At 44.3% G+C, this 15077-nt stretch overlaps 1 protein-coding gene across 2 annotated transcripts in view; it reads left to right on the plus strand.

Annotated features, from left to right (window-relative positions):
- LOC115151050 (SRSF protein kinase 1) overlaps positions 1-15077 on the plus strand; it is a 53863-nt gene that overhangs the window by 30665 nt on the left and 8121 nt on the right. For both annotated transcript variants that reach the window (XM_029694984.1, XM_029694985.1), the window contains 4 exons: positions 288-463; positions 8143-8249; positions 8636-8801; positions 15014-15039. In XM_029694984.1, the coding sequence (XP_029550844.1) occupies positions 288-463; positions 8143-8249; positions 8636-8801; positions 15014-15039 (475 nt within the window). The remainder of the gene's footprint in view (positions 1-287; positions 464-8142; positions 8250-8635; positions 8802-15013; positions 15040-15077) is intronic.

Raw genomic sequence — 15077 nt, forward strand, 5'->3', positions numbered from 1 at the left:
CGTTATAGATAATTACCTCCATTCTACACTGTACATGTAATGGAATTAACATACAATCTGTGCTAATTCCACCAAACATATTTTTAAATATATGTTCTGGACATAGTAGGAATCTTTTATGTTTTGTAAATACCTTTTCAGCGGACTGAACTGCACCCAGGGCGAGCCATAATGTTTGTCAAAGCACATGAATCTCCAATTTGCCTCGCGCGTCTGGTACTCTAAAATGTTGGCAGGTCTGATATTAGTATGTTGGTACACTGCGTTAAGTTGTCCTGTATTTCCAGGGGGAAGCGTTTTGTGGCCATGAAGGTGGTGAAGAGTGCAGAGCACTACACTGAGACAGCCCTGGATGAGATCAAGCTGCTGAGATCAGTGAGGAACACGGACCAGAACGACCCCAGCAGAGAGAAGGTGGTTCAGCTACTAGATGACTTCAAGATCTCTGGCATGAACGGAAGTCGTATCCTCAGTAAAACAATAACAACAGTGCTTTAGCAACTTGTATACACACAAGCATGTTCAAAGTATGAAAACAGACCAAGGTTATTATAGTTTAGTGTTTTTAAGAGTTTTTCGGTTTGTTTTTGAATTTCAGTTTTCTGACCTTGATTTACTAGTTTTTATTCAGTTTGATAAAAACATTTCTATTTTGTTGTTATATTATTTAGTTTTAGTGTTAGGGACAGAAAGTAGCCTTTGGGAGTGGCCATTTATGTTTTGTAGGTTGTATTTCTGTTAGAATCAAATGTTTGGTCACGTCCTTTGTAAACATGGTATGGATGTACTGGGTCGTACTCACCACTCTCTATAGCGCCTTGCAGTTGCCGTATGAAATGGAGATGCAGCCAGCATGTGATTGCGTATGCGTCTCTTCACAGTCCGTGTTGTGCCGCAAGGTGTTTTATCTGTTTTTAAAATCTGATTTCACTGCTCGCTTGAGTCACTTGATGTGGAAGAGTTCCATGTAGTCATGGGTCTATGTAGTACTGCACGTTTCTCAGTCTGTTCTGGACTTGGACTGTGAAGAGATCCCTGGTGGTGGTGTGTGTGTGTGTGTGTGTGTGTGTGTGTGTGTGTGTGTGTGTGTGTGTGTGTGTGTGTGTGTGTGTGTGTGTGTGTGTGTGTGTGTACTCAGCAAAAAAAGAAAAGTCCCTTCTTCAGGACCCTGTCTTTTAAAGATAATTCTTAAAAATGTAAATAACTTCACAGATCTTCATTGTAAAGGGTTTTAACACTGTTTCCCATGCTTGTTCAATGAACCATAAACAATTAATTAACATGCACCTGTGGAACGGTCGTTAAGACTCTAACAGCTTACAGACGGTAGGCAATTAAGGTCACAATTATGAAAACTTAGGACACTAAAGAGGCCTTTCTACTGACTCTGAAAAACACCAAAAGAAAGATGCCCAGGGTCCCTGCTCATCTGCGTGAACGTGCCTTAAGCATGCTGCAAGGAGGCATAAGGACTGCAGATGTGGCCAGGGCAATAAATTGCCATGTCCGTACTGTGAGATGCCTAAGACAGCGCTACAGGGAGATGGGATGGACAGCTGATCATCCTCGCAGTGGCAGACCATGTGTAACAACACCTGCACAGGATCGGTATATCCGAACAACATCACACCTGCGGGACAGGTACAGGATGGCAACAACTGCCCGAGTTACACCAGGAACGCACAATCCCTCCATCATTGCTCAGGCTGTCCTCAATAGGCTGAGAGAGGTTGGACTGAGGGCTTGTAGGCTTGCTGTAAGGCAGGTCCTCACCAGACACACCGGCAACAACGTCACCTATGGGCACAAACCCACTGTCGCTGGACCAGACAGGACTGGCAAAAAGTGCTCTTCACTGACGAGTTGCGGTTTTCTCACCAGGGTGATGGTCGGATTCGCGTTTATCGTTGAAGGAATGAGCGTTACACCGAGGCCTGTACACTGGAGCGGGATCAAGGTGAAGGGCCCGTCATGGTCTGGGGCGGTGTGTCACAGCATCATCGGACTGATTTTGTTGTCATTGCAGGCAATCTCAACGCTGTGCATTACAGGAAGACATCTTCCTCCCTCATGCAGGCTCATCCTGACATGACCCTCCAGCATGACAATGCCACCAGCCATTCTGCTCATTCTGTGTGTGATTTCCTGCAAGACAGGAATGTCAGTGTTCTGCCTTGGCCAGCAAAGAGCCCGGATCTCAATCCCATTGAGCACGTCTGGGACCTGTTGGATCGGAGGGTGAGGGCTAGGGCCATTCCCCCCAGAAATGTCCGGGAACTTGCAGGTGCTTCAGTGGAAGAGTGGGGTAACATCTCACAGCAAGAACTGGCAAATCTGGTGCTGTCCATGAGGAGGAGATGCACTGCAGTACTTAATGCAGCTGGTGGCCACACCCGATACAAACTGTTACTTTTGATTTTGACCCCCCCTTTGTTCAGGGACACATTATTCCAATTTCTGTTAGTCACATGTCTGTGGAACTTGTTCAGTGTATGTCTCAGTTGTTGAATCTTTTTATGTTCATACAAATATATACACATGTTAAGTTTTCTGAAAATTAACGCAGTTGACAGTGAGAGGACGTTTCTTTTTTTGCTGAGTTTATGTATGGGTGTCTGAGCTGTGTGTTAGCTGTTTGAACAGACGGGTCAATACCCCTCACAAAGACAAGTACGGATGCAGTCAATATCTCCTCTATATTGACCATGCATATTATTGTTAGCTCTGTGTACATCCAAGGGCCAGCTGTGCTGCTCTGTTCTGGGCCAACTGTAATTTGCCTATCCTCCTTTGTGTCACTTGATTTTTTTAAACTGGGCAGCAGTCCAGGTGTGATAAAACTGGGGCCTATAGGACTTAATATTTTTTCCCATTTTTCTCTTAAATTTTGTGGTATCCAATTGGTAGTTTACAATCTTGTCCCATCGCTGCAACTCCAGTACGGACTCGGGAGAGGCGAAGGTCGAGAGCCGTGCGTCCTCCTCCGAAACACAACCCAGCCAAGCCACACCGCTTCTTGACACAATGCCCGCTTAACCCGGAAGTCAGCCACACCAATGTGTCGGAGGAAACACCGTACACCTGGCGACCGTGTCAGCATGCACTGTGCAGGAGTCGCTAGTGCGCGATGAGACAAGAACATTCCTGCCGGTTAAGCCCTCCCCTAACCCTGACGATGCTGGGCCAATTGTGTGCTGCCCCATGGGTCTCCCGGCTGCGACAGCCTGGACTCGAACCAGGATCTCTAGTGGCACAGCGCCTTAGACCACTGCACCACTCAGGAGGCCCGGGCCTGTAGGACTTATTTGGTTGGTTTGTGATATCAAGAAATCAGAGCAGCGCTTTTTCATGGACAGATCTCTCCCCATCTTAGCTACCATTGTGTCAATATGTTTTGACCACGTCAGTTTACAATCTAGGGTTACACCAAGCAGTTTAGTCTTCTCAACTTTCTCAATTGCCACATTCATTACCAGATTTAGGTGAGGTTTAGGCTTTAGGCTTTAGTTAAATTGTCCCAAATACAATGATTTTAGTTTTGATATATTTAGGACTAGCTTATTACTTGCCACCCATTCTAAAACTGACCGCAGCTCTTTAAGTGTTGCAGTGACTTCACTTGCTGTGGTAGCTGACTTGTTTAATGTTGAGTCATCAGCGTACATTGAATGAAGGCTACTAGTGGTAGGTCATTAGCTTCTATGGAAATTCAGTACTACTTGTGCCAAAACTATTTTTATTTGTTTCATAGTACTGTTGCTTCTTTTTGTTTTAGTTTATTCACAATTTCTCCATTTACAGTGCGTTTGCAAATCTGCTGTGCAGCCAGACTTATTTGCCATTCCTTTTGTCTCCCTCAACTATAGTTTTTCAATTCTTCATCAATCCATAGGGTTTTAGTAGTTTTTAATGTCTGCATGCTTATTATTAAGCGAAGGTATCCTGCCTAAATGACTACCGCCCCGTAGCACTCACGTCGGTATCCATGAATTGCTTTGAAAGGCTGGTCATGGCTCACATCAACACCATCATGCAGGAAACCCTAGACCCACTCCAATTCGCATACTGCCCCAACAGATCCACAGATCTGGGGCGGCAGGGTAGCCTAGTGGTTAGAGTGTTGGACTAGTAACCGGAAGGTTGCAAGTTCAAATTCCCGAGCTGACAAGGTACAAATCTGTCGTTCTGCCCCTAAACAGGCAGTTAACCCACTGTTCCTAGGCCGTCATTGAAAATAAGAATTTGTTCTTAACTGACTTGCCTAGTTAAATAAAGGTTACAATTATTTTTTTTAAGATGATGCAATCTCTATTGCACTCCACACTGCCCTTTCCCACCTGGACAAAAGGAACACCTATGTGAGAATGCTGTTCATTGACTACAGCTTAGCGTTCAGCACCATAGTGTCCTCAAAGCTCATCCCTAAGCTAAGGACCCTGGGTCTAAACACCTCCCTCTGCAACTGGATCCTGGACTTCCTGACGGGCTGCCCCCAGGTAGTAAGGGTAGGCAAAAACACATCTGCCACGCTGAACCTCAACGCTGGGTTCCCTCAGGTGTGCGTGCTTGTTCCCTTCCTATACTCCCTGTTCACCCAAGTACCACTCCAACACCGTCATTAAGTTTCGCTGACTACACAACCATCACCACCTCCTGGTATGAGCATCCTGACCTGGTTGCACCCCCCACGCCCCTTTTTGTTTTTACACTGCTGCTTCTCGCTGCTTATTATCTATGCCTAGTCACTTTACCCCTACCTACGTGTACAAATTACCTTGACTAACCTGTACCCCCACACACTGACTCAGTACCCCCTGTATATAGCCTCGTTATTGTTATGTAGTTTTCTTGTTACTTTTCAATTTCTTTTTTACTTTAGTTTATTTTGTAAATATTTTCTTAACTCTTTCTTGGACTGCTTTGTTGGTTAAGGGCTTGTAAGTTAGCATTTCACGGTAAAGTCTACCCCTTTTTGTATTTGGCGCACGTAACAACAAGTTTAATTGATTTATGTTATGATCTGAGGGGTGTGGATGCAGATTTCTGCACCATTAGTAAAGATGTGATCACTGATTTTATTTCCTGTGCTGTTTGTATATAGCCTGGTAGGTTGACTGATTACCTGAACTAGATTGCAAGCACTGGTTACAGTTCAAAGCTTTTTATTGACTGAACAGCTTGATGAAAACGAGTCAATTTTTAGGTCACCAGAAAATACACAATTAAGCATTTCGCACATATCAAAATACTCACTGTTAACACTCGGTGGTCTATAGCAGGGATTCCCAAACTCGGTCCTGGTGCTACCCCTTCCCCCCCCCCTAGCACTACACAGCTGATTTTAAAATAATCAAAGCTTGATGAGTTGATTGTTTGAATCCGCTGTGCCAGTGCTAGGGCAAATAAACAAAACCCGGGGGTAGCAACAGGACTGAGTTTGGGGAAACCTTGGTCTATAGCAACTTCCCACAAAAATAGACTTTAGGGTGAGGCCTGTGAACCAGTAGAAATATTACTTCAACAGCATTTGGCATGAGATCCTCTAAGCTTTTTAGAGGAATATGACTGAATATATATATATATATATATATATATATATACAGCAACACATCTCCCATTGGCATTCCTGTCTCTTATGTAGATGTTATGACCATGTATCTGTATCATCAAAGGAATTATCGAGGTGAGTTTCAGAGATTGCCAGTATATGAACGTTATCTGATGGTATAAAGTTATCGATTTCATGAGCTTTGTTTCTCAGGCTACGTTTGTTATTGTGGGCTATTTTGAGCTCTTTTTCTGGGTTGCTTGTTTGTTTTTAGTGCTTTAGTTTCAGAGGTAGACAGTGATATTTACATTTGAGCTGCAGGGCGAACTGCTGACAGTGGGCTTCCTACTAGGGAAAACTGTCTGTGCTAAGTGTATTTCAGATGTATAGGCACAGGATTACTGCTGACAATAGCTGTTGGTTTGATAGAAGTATTAAGAGGGGTTAGAGGAACAAATTAGGCTACTTACATGGACCGTACTACCATTTCTATGGGAGGTGATATGCTTTCCATGACCTCTGTTGCTGATTCTGAAATGTTGCTTGAGATAATCGTGGAACTCCTGCGGTTGGGTTGAATCCTGTCTCTTTTAAAGGTCTGACGAAGCCGATTTTTGTCTCTCATCAATTCATTTCTGGATAAGCCATTGAGGGAATGCTTCCTTTGAAATGAATGCAAGCTACTATACCGCCCGTGTTGCACTCGCATTGCGTCACGTCCAATGGCAGCATACAAGCTCGAGTCGCCGAGGTTCTATTGTTGATAGCTGACGCGCATATTGATTCTGTCTTGTGAATTTGAAATAGTGAGAGTTTTTCGGTTGCATATGGCCTCGACTATACACCGCTGGTTATTTGACTAAGATTTCTAAAGTCAAGAAGCTACTAGCTAGCAGAAACTCTAGCTAGCTACATTGACTATGTTTACAATGTACACACTTTGCTTTTGTGTAATCAGAGGATCATTTAGTACAACCACTAGCAACAGTTCTAATGAGTACTTAGGAAAAACAGGACCAACGCTATTGTACTTGCGTGTAGTTTCTGAATATGGTACAGTAGAGAAAAATAGAATAAAGACCCTCTTCCCCTCTGCTGTCAAAACTAAACGCTCTGTAGCAGTTAAAATGTCACATTGACGCAACGCTGATCGATGCATATAGCGGAGCTGAAGTGTTACTGTGGTTTAAGATTAAAATGGTCAAAAATAAACAAATTGCTTCTTGCAAAGTGCATTTTCTCAAGCAATAATTTTAGTCTGAGTGTATGGAAGTGGTCTGAGTGGGAAGGGGGAAAATGAAAATGTGCTGTTATTGGCAGAGATGTTTGGAACTCTTATTGGTCAATTAACTAATTTACCACATGATGATGTCACCATGGAAGGCCAAAACTCCATCCCACCAAAACAGGCTGAAATTTCAAGTGGTCTTTCAAACAGCTCTTACATTAAAATGGCACTATCGTAATTTTCACCATTTCACGGCATTATTCCAACCTCAAATCAAATTTTATTTGTCACATACGCCGACTACTTACAAGCCCTTAACCAACAATGCAGTTCAATAAATAAAGACAAATATTTACTAAATAAACGAGAGAGAAAAAGTTACACAATAAAATAACAAGGCTGTATACAGTGGGTACCGGTACTGAGTTAATGTGGGGGAGTACAGGTTAGTCGAGGTAATTTGTACATGTAGGTAGGGGTAAAGTGACAATGCATAGATAATAAACAGCGAGTAGCAGCAGTGTAAAAACAATGTGGAAATATACTACATGGCCAAAAATATGTGGAAACCTGCTGAAATAGCCGAATCCACTAATTTGAATTGGTGTCTACACACACACACTGTGTAAAGGACAATCCAATTTTTGACTGCGCTGGTCTTTTTAGAGTGCTCGATGCTCCCACAGAAATTCAACGTCGATAACTAGTTATCATGATGCACAAGCTAGGCCAATTAGAAACAACACTATCTCCTCTCAGCATTTACCTGCCAGACTCGGAAGCTTGAAACCCCCATTAGAAGAAAAAAAAAAGCTTAAGTCCCATTTTGATTTTTTTTGCTGAAAGTTTACATAATAGTTTTTTAGTTTCAGTTGTAGTTTACTATAATAACCCTGAAACAGACAATCAAAGGACGCAGGCATATTCCATCTACTCAGTACTCCCTAAGATCAGTGCGTTAGTATTAGTCAAAATTATGAGTCTTAAAATCTTTATTGCCCTAGTCCTGGCACTATCTATCAGTGGTTCACAGATGTTGCACTGACGTTTGACCGGTGTTGTACAGCTGTTGGCAGCACAATACACTCCAGCTACATGACACGCACAGAGCCACAGATGTAGTGACAGTTTGTCTGTCCGTCACAGCAATGCTTACATCCTGGTCACAGCTGGGTGTCTGGGCAACGCGCCCAGACTTCCTCCATCCCAGCATGGCCAGCTTCTGGAAGGAGGTCGTAATGATTTCTGGGTTCGTTGGCCCACTTCCATATTGGATAGGTGTATACCAAATGCTTAGGTGTGAATGACAAGGGGGTGTGTGTGTGTGTGTGTGTGTTTTTGAGTCCTTGACCCAGCTCCCCATCAGATGTCTGTATGGTGTTTGAGGTTCTGGGTCATCACCTGCTGAAGTGGATCATCAAGTCTAACTACCAGGGCCTTCCTCTGCCCTGTGTCAAGAGCATCATTCGACAGGTAAAACAACACCTTATTCCTCACACAACATTGGGTGTGTTCCAGGTTGGGTGCATTCGGCAGGTAAAACAACACCTTATTCCTCACACAACATTGGGTGTGTTCCAGGTTGGGTGCATTTGGCAGGTAAAACAACACCTTATTCCTCACACAACATTGGGTGTGTTCCAGGTTGGGCGCATTCTTTTTAGCAAAAACAAACATTCTACATAACTTTTACGTCGAAACAGTAATTGTTTGGGGGGTTTTTTGGAGAGAGAGAGGGTTGAAAATTCCAGACACTATCCCAAAAGTCTCCCAGATTCTTGGAATCCTCCAACTGGAATTGTTCTTAATGTTGAAACCCAATGCAGCAGTGGTCTTACTGATGCTCTACCCACCTATAGGTTCTCCAGGGGCTGGACTACCTGCACTCAAAGTGTAAGATCATCCACACGGACATCAAGCCAGAGAACATCTTGTTGACTGTTAACGAGCCCTACATTAGGAATATGGCTGCTGAAGCTACAGAGTGGCAGAGGACAGGAGCTCCACCCCCCTCTGGATCTGCAGGTACATACACACCACAAAGAAGTAGACACATGTATACGTCCTACGATAGGAAGATGGCTGATGAGGTGACAGAGGACAGGAGTGCCAGCCTCCTCTGTATCCACAGATGACTGGCACTTCTCTCAACCAATTGGCAAACTGAATTAACATAGTGAACAGTTTAGGAAGGTTTTATCAACATGAACATAACGTTACCATCCGGGCTTGGGATGGTGAATAATGGGATTGTAAAGCTAGAATCCTTCATTTTAAGCAATAAAGCAGTCACCCTGCCTCTGTTTTGGCACCCTCAGAGGGTCGGAAGAACCCGAGGCATATGGTTTTCAGGGAAAAGACAGAGATGAGGCAAAGCCTGAACCGGATGCTTCCGGTTTCTTTTAACCCCGCACAGACATTTCTTTTACGCCTGCTACATTACATGCTGACCATACCGCCCGCGTTGCGTGCGCCAGCGTTGCAAAAATACATTGCCACATACACATTTGCACATGCATCAATCATTCATCCAGAAATGTTTGCGGGCATCAACGAACGTCTGCGTAGCCAGGCGCTAAAATAGAACTTGTTTTTTTGGGAGCATATACCCACGTGGGTGATTTGAAAGATAAACGAGGTCCACACTCCAGTCCAGTTGGTGGTGGTAATGCGCCTTAAAGTTTGTTTCTAACTTTCATATAAATTCCACAGAAGAAGAATGAACAAGGAGAAAAACGAACTAGGTTTCCCGTTTTTTTTTTTTTATCTGTGGATTAATTGTCAGAGTAGAGAACACACAATTTTGTATGATTCAACATGGGCCAAACATTCTACAAAGATCCAGCAAAAATAGAGGGACCATATGCATTTCAGGTAAATATCAACCCAGGACAAATTAGCTAGCAACAACAAGCTAGCTAAATGTTCATGAATGTTTCATGTGTGTTTCCACCCGTCTCCAAATGAATATAGTTGGTTTAAGAATTTTTGCCTGCTTGTCATGAACGTGTCTGGTGGGGCCCTGAGAAATGTAGCCTCTCAAATTAATAGACAGCTATGGATTAAAGGACTGACTGTCCATTATATCAAAATTAGAATCATGTAAGTGTTTGTTTAAATTTACATGATTCTACTCCAATGTTTGTAAACGATCTTGTATTTTCAGTTCTGATGAAGTACGACAGTTGAACTAAGCTCATGAGGCTTTTCATTATATTCTTCAACAATCAGTGGGTATACAGTTAATTCGGAAAGTATTCAGACCCCTTCCATTACAGACCCCTTCCTCATCAATCTACTACACACAATACCCCATAATGACAAAGCAAAAACAGGTTTTTGGACATTTCTTTAATGTATTAAAAATAAACTGATACCTTATTTACATAAGCATTCTGCAGCTGAAAAACATCCCCACAGTATGATGCTGCCACCACCATGCTTCACTGTAGGGAGGGTACCAGGTTTCCTCCCGATGTGACGCTTGGCATTCAGGCCAAAGAGTTTGATCTTGGTTTTATCAGACCAGAGAATCTTCTTTCTCATGGTCTGAGAGTCTTTTAAGTGCCTTTTGGCAAACTCCAAGCGGGCTGTCATGTGCCTTTTACTGAGGAGTGGCTTCCGTCTGGCCACTCTACCATAAAAGCCTGATTGGTGGAGTGCTGCAGAGATGGTTGTCCTTCTGGAAGGTTCTCCCATCTCCACAGAGGAACTCTGGAGCTCTGTCAGAGTGACCATTGGGTTCTTGGTCACCTCTCTGATCAAGACCCTTCTCCCCCGTTTGCTCCTTTTGGCCTGTGCGGCCAGCTCTAGGAAGAGTCTTGGTGGTTCCAAACTTCTTCCATTTAAAGAATGATGGAGGCCACTGTGTTCTTGGGAACCTTCAATGTTGCAGACATTCTTTGGTGCCCTCCCCCAGATCTGTGACACAATCCTGTCTCGGAGCTCAATGGACAATTCCTTCAATCTCATGGCTTGGTTTTTGCTCTGACATGCACTGCCAACTGGGGGACCTTTTATATAGACGGCCTTACCAAATCATGTCCAATCAATTGAATTTACCACAGGTGGACTCCAAGTTGTAGAAATATCTCAAGGATGACCAATGGAGTTGGATGCACCTGAGCTGAATTTCAAATCTCATAGCAAAGGGTCTGAGTACTTATGTAAATAAGGTATGTTTTTTTTTTATAATACATTTGCAAAAATTCTAAAAACCTGTTTTCACTTTGTCATTATGGGGTATTGTGTGTAGAATGCTGTGGAGGGAAAAAAACGATATTTAATCCATTTTAGAATAAGGCTGTAATGTAACACAATGTGGAAAAAGTCAAGGGGTCTGATAACTTTCCGAATGCACTGTATATCGGGAGTTGTGCCTGTTGACACACGAGTCTGCCCTCTCCTTGGCTAGAATGGTCCCACTGGATCTTGTCTCCTCCTGTCTGCCTTCTAGTCTGAGTACCAGTGTCTTTAGCTAACATTCCACTCCTTGCCACTCCTTGTCATTGCAAAAGACTGGCCTTTCGGCAATCTCAACATTCAATATGCGCTGCATTTACAACAGAGTTGCTCATTAGTTGTTCAAATTAACATTTTCCATGACATGTGGATCCTCAAAAATAACAACAAATGTATAAAGTCAAAAACAAACATTAACACTATATACAAAAGTATCTGGACACCCCTTCAAATTAGTGGATTCGGCTGTTTCAGCCACACCCATTGTTGGCAGGTGTATAATATCGAGCACACAGCCATGCGATCTCCATAGACAAACATTGGCATTAGAATGGCCTAACTGAAGAGCTCAGTGACTTTCAACCTGGGCTCAACCCCATCGAACACCTTTGGGATCAATTGGAACACCGACTGCGAGCCAGGCCTAATTGCCCAACATCAGTACCCGACCTCAGTAATGCTCTTGTGGCTGAATGGAAGGTCCCCGCAGGAATATTCCAATATCTAGTGGAAAGTGTCCCAGAAGATTGGAGGCTGTTCTAGCAGCAAAGGTGGCACCAAGTCAAAATTAATGCCCATGGGAGAGCACTAGTAAGACAGTGACTCAGCCCACGTAATAGGGTCAGAGGCAGAGAATCCTAGTGGAGAGGGGAGCCGGCCAGGCAGCGACAGCAATGGTGGTTCTTCACTCCAATGCCTTGCTGTTCACCTTCGCACCCCTGGGCGATAGCTAGTAATGGCGCCAGAGGGGATGGCTGCCGTTTCATGGGCTCTTAACCAACCGTGCTATTTTGTTTTGTTTGCATTTTTTGTAACTTATTTTGTACATAATGTTGCTGCTACTGTCTCTTAAGACCCGAAAACAGCTTCTGGACATCAGAACAGCGATTACTCACCTTGAACTGGACAAAGAATTTTTCTTTAATGAGTCGGACGAGAGGGATTTAGTCCAGACACCCGACGAGGCCCTCATCCCCGTCATTCGCAGGAGAAAGACGGAGATATCAAGGTGCCTTGTAAGGATCCGGCGACGAGTGGCTAATCTGCCTTTGCCATCGGTATTATTGGCCAACGTTTCATCGTTGGATAATAAAGTGGACGAACTACAAGCACATATATCCTACCAACGGGACAATAAATACTGTAATATCTTATGTTTCACCGAGTTGTGGCTGAACGACGACATGAATAACATACAGCTGGCCCGCTGGCAAGACAAGGGGTGTCAGTCTGTGTATCTGCAAACAACTGGTGCACGATATCTAAGGATGTCTCAAGGTTTTGCTCGCCAGAGTTAGTGTGGTCTACAGTGGTCTACAGATACTCTATCTACCAAGAGAGTTTATATTCTTCGTAGCTGTCTATTTACCACCACAAACCGATGCTGGCACTAAGACCACACTCAGTGAGCTGTATACGGCCATAAGCAAACAGGAAAACGCTCATCCAGAGGCAGCGCTCTTAGTGGCCGGGGACTTTAATGCAGGCAAACTTAAATCTGTTTTACCTAATTTCTACCTGCATGTTAAATGTGTGACCAGAGGGAAACAAACTCTAGACCACCTTTACTCCACACACAGAGACGCGTACAAAGCTCTCCCTCGCCCTCCATTTGGCAAATTTGACAATTCTATCCTGATTCCTGCTTACAAACAAAACCTAAAGCAGGAAGCACCAGTGACGTGGTCAGATGAAGCAGATGCTAAGCTACAGGACTGTTTTGCCTGCACAGACTGGAATATGTTCCGGGATTCTTCCGATGGCATTGAGGAGTACATCAAGTGCATCGATGACGTCGTCCCCACAGTGACTGTACGTACATACCCCAACCAGAAGCCATGGATTACATGCAACATCCGCACTGAGCTAAAGGGTAGAGCTGCCGCTTTCAAGGAGCGGGACTTTCGGACGCTTACAATAAATCCTGCTATGCCCTCCAACGAACCATCAAACAGGCAAAGCGTCAACACAGGACGAAGATCGAATCGTAATACACCTGCCTGAATGACTACTGACCCGTAGCACTCACGTCTGTAGCCATGAAGTGCTTTGAAAGGCTGGTCGTGGCTCACATCAACACCATTATCCCAGAAACCCTAGACCCACTCCAATTTGCATACCACCCCAACAGATCCACAGATGATGCCATCTCTATTGCACTCCACACTGCCCTTTCCCACCTGGATAAAAGGAACACCTATGTGAGAATGCTATTCATTGACTACAGCTCAGTGTTCAACACCATAGTGCCCTCAAATCTCATCACTAAGCTAAGGACACTGGGACTAAACACCTCCCTCTGCAACTGGATCCTGGACTTCCTGACGGACCACACCCAGGTGGTAAGGGTAGGTAACAACCCATCTGCCACGCTGATCCTCAACACAGGGAACACTCAAGGGTGCGTGCTCAGTGCCCTCCTGTACTCCCCTGCTCACTCATGACTGCATTGCCAGGCACAACTCCAACACAATCCTTAAGTTTGCAGATGACACAACAGTGTTAGGCCTGTTCACCGACAACGATGAGACAGCCTATAGGGAGGAGGTCAGAGACCTGACCGTGTGGTGCCAGGATAACACTCTCCCTCAACGTGATCAAGACAAAGTAGATGATTGTGGACTACAGGAAAGCAGGACCGAGCACTCCCCCGTTCTCTTCGACGGGGCTGTGATGGAGCAGGTTGAGAGCTTCAAGTTCCTTGGCGTCCACATCACCAACAAACGAACATGGTCCAAGCACACCAAGACAGTCGGGAAGAGGGCACAACAAAACCTATTCCCCCTCAGGAGGCTGAAAAGATTTAGCATGGGTCCTCAGATCCTCAACAATTTCTACAGCTGCACCATCGAGAGCATCCTGACTGGTTGCATCAATGCCTGGTATGTCAACTGCTTGGCCTCCAACCGCAAGGCACCACAGAGGGTAGTGTGTACGGCCCAGTACGTCACTGACGCCAAGCTTCCTGTCATCCAGGACCTCTATACCAGGCGGTGTCAGAGGAAGGCCCTAAAAATTGTCAAGGACTCCAGCCACCCTAGTCATAGACTGTTCTCTCTGCTACCGCATGGCAAGCGGTACCGGAGCTCCAAGTCTAGGTCCAAGAGGCTTCTAAACAGCTTCTACCCCCAAGCCATAAGATTCCTGAACCTCTAATCAAATGGCTACCCAGTCTATTTGCATTGCCCCCTATTTTATGCTGCTCTGTTATCTATGTATAGTCACCTTAATAATTCTACCTACATGTACATCTTACCTCGACTAACCGGTGCCCCCGCACATTGACTCTGTACGGGTACCCCCTGTATATAGCCTCGCAATTGTTATTTTACTGCTGCTCTTTAATTATTTGTTACTTTTATTTCGTTTTTTTTAACTGCTCTGTTGGTTAAGGGCTTGTAAGTAAGCATTTCACTGTGAAGTCTACACCTGTTGTATTCGGCGCATGTGGCAAATAAAATTTGATTTGATTTGTGCCAGACTACACTCAATTGTAGGACCTACTGAAGAGATGAGTCTTCAGTAAAGACCTAAAGGTTGAGCCAGAGTCTGCGTCTCTCACATGGATAGGCAGACCATTCCATAAAAATGGAGATCTATAAAGCCCTGCATACAGCTGTTTGCTTAGAAGTTGTAGGGACAATACAATAGACACTGTGCTACTGCTACTGTATGCTAATTACTGAGGCAGATTTGACATAATCCTATGCTGGTTTAGTCATTATCTAGCTGAGGATATGACAGTCGAATGTTCTCTTTCTCTTCTCTCTGCCTAGTGAGCACAGCCCCTGCGCCCAAACCAGTAAGTCTCTGTTTTTATGCATTTATAAAAGCATTATG

Source organism: Salmo trutta, chromosome 16, assembly GCF_901001165.1.
Source record: "Salmo trutta chromosome 16, fSalTru1.1, whole genome shotgun sequence".
In the NCBI taxonomy this organism is placed as follows: domain Eukaryota; kingdom Metazoa; phylum Chordata; class Actinopteri; order Salmoniformes; family Salmonidae; genus Salmo; species Salmo trutta.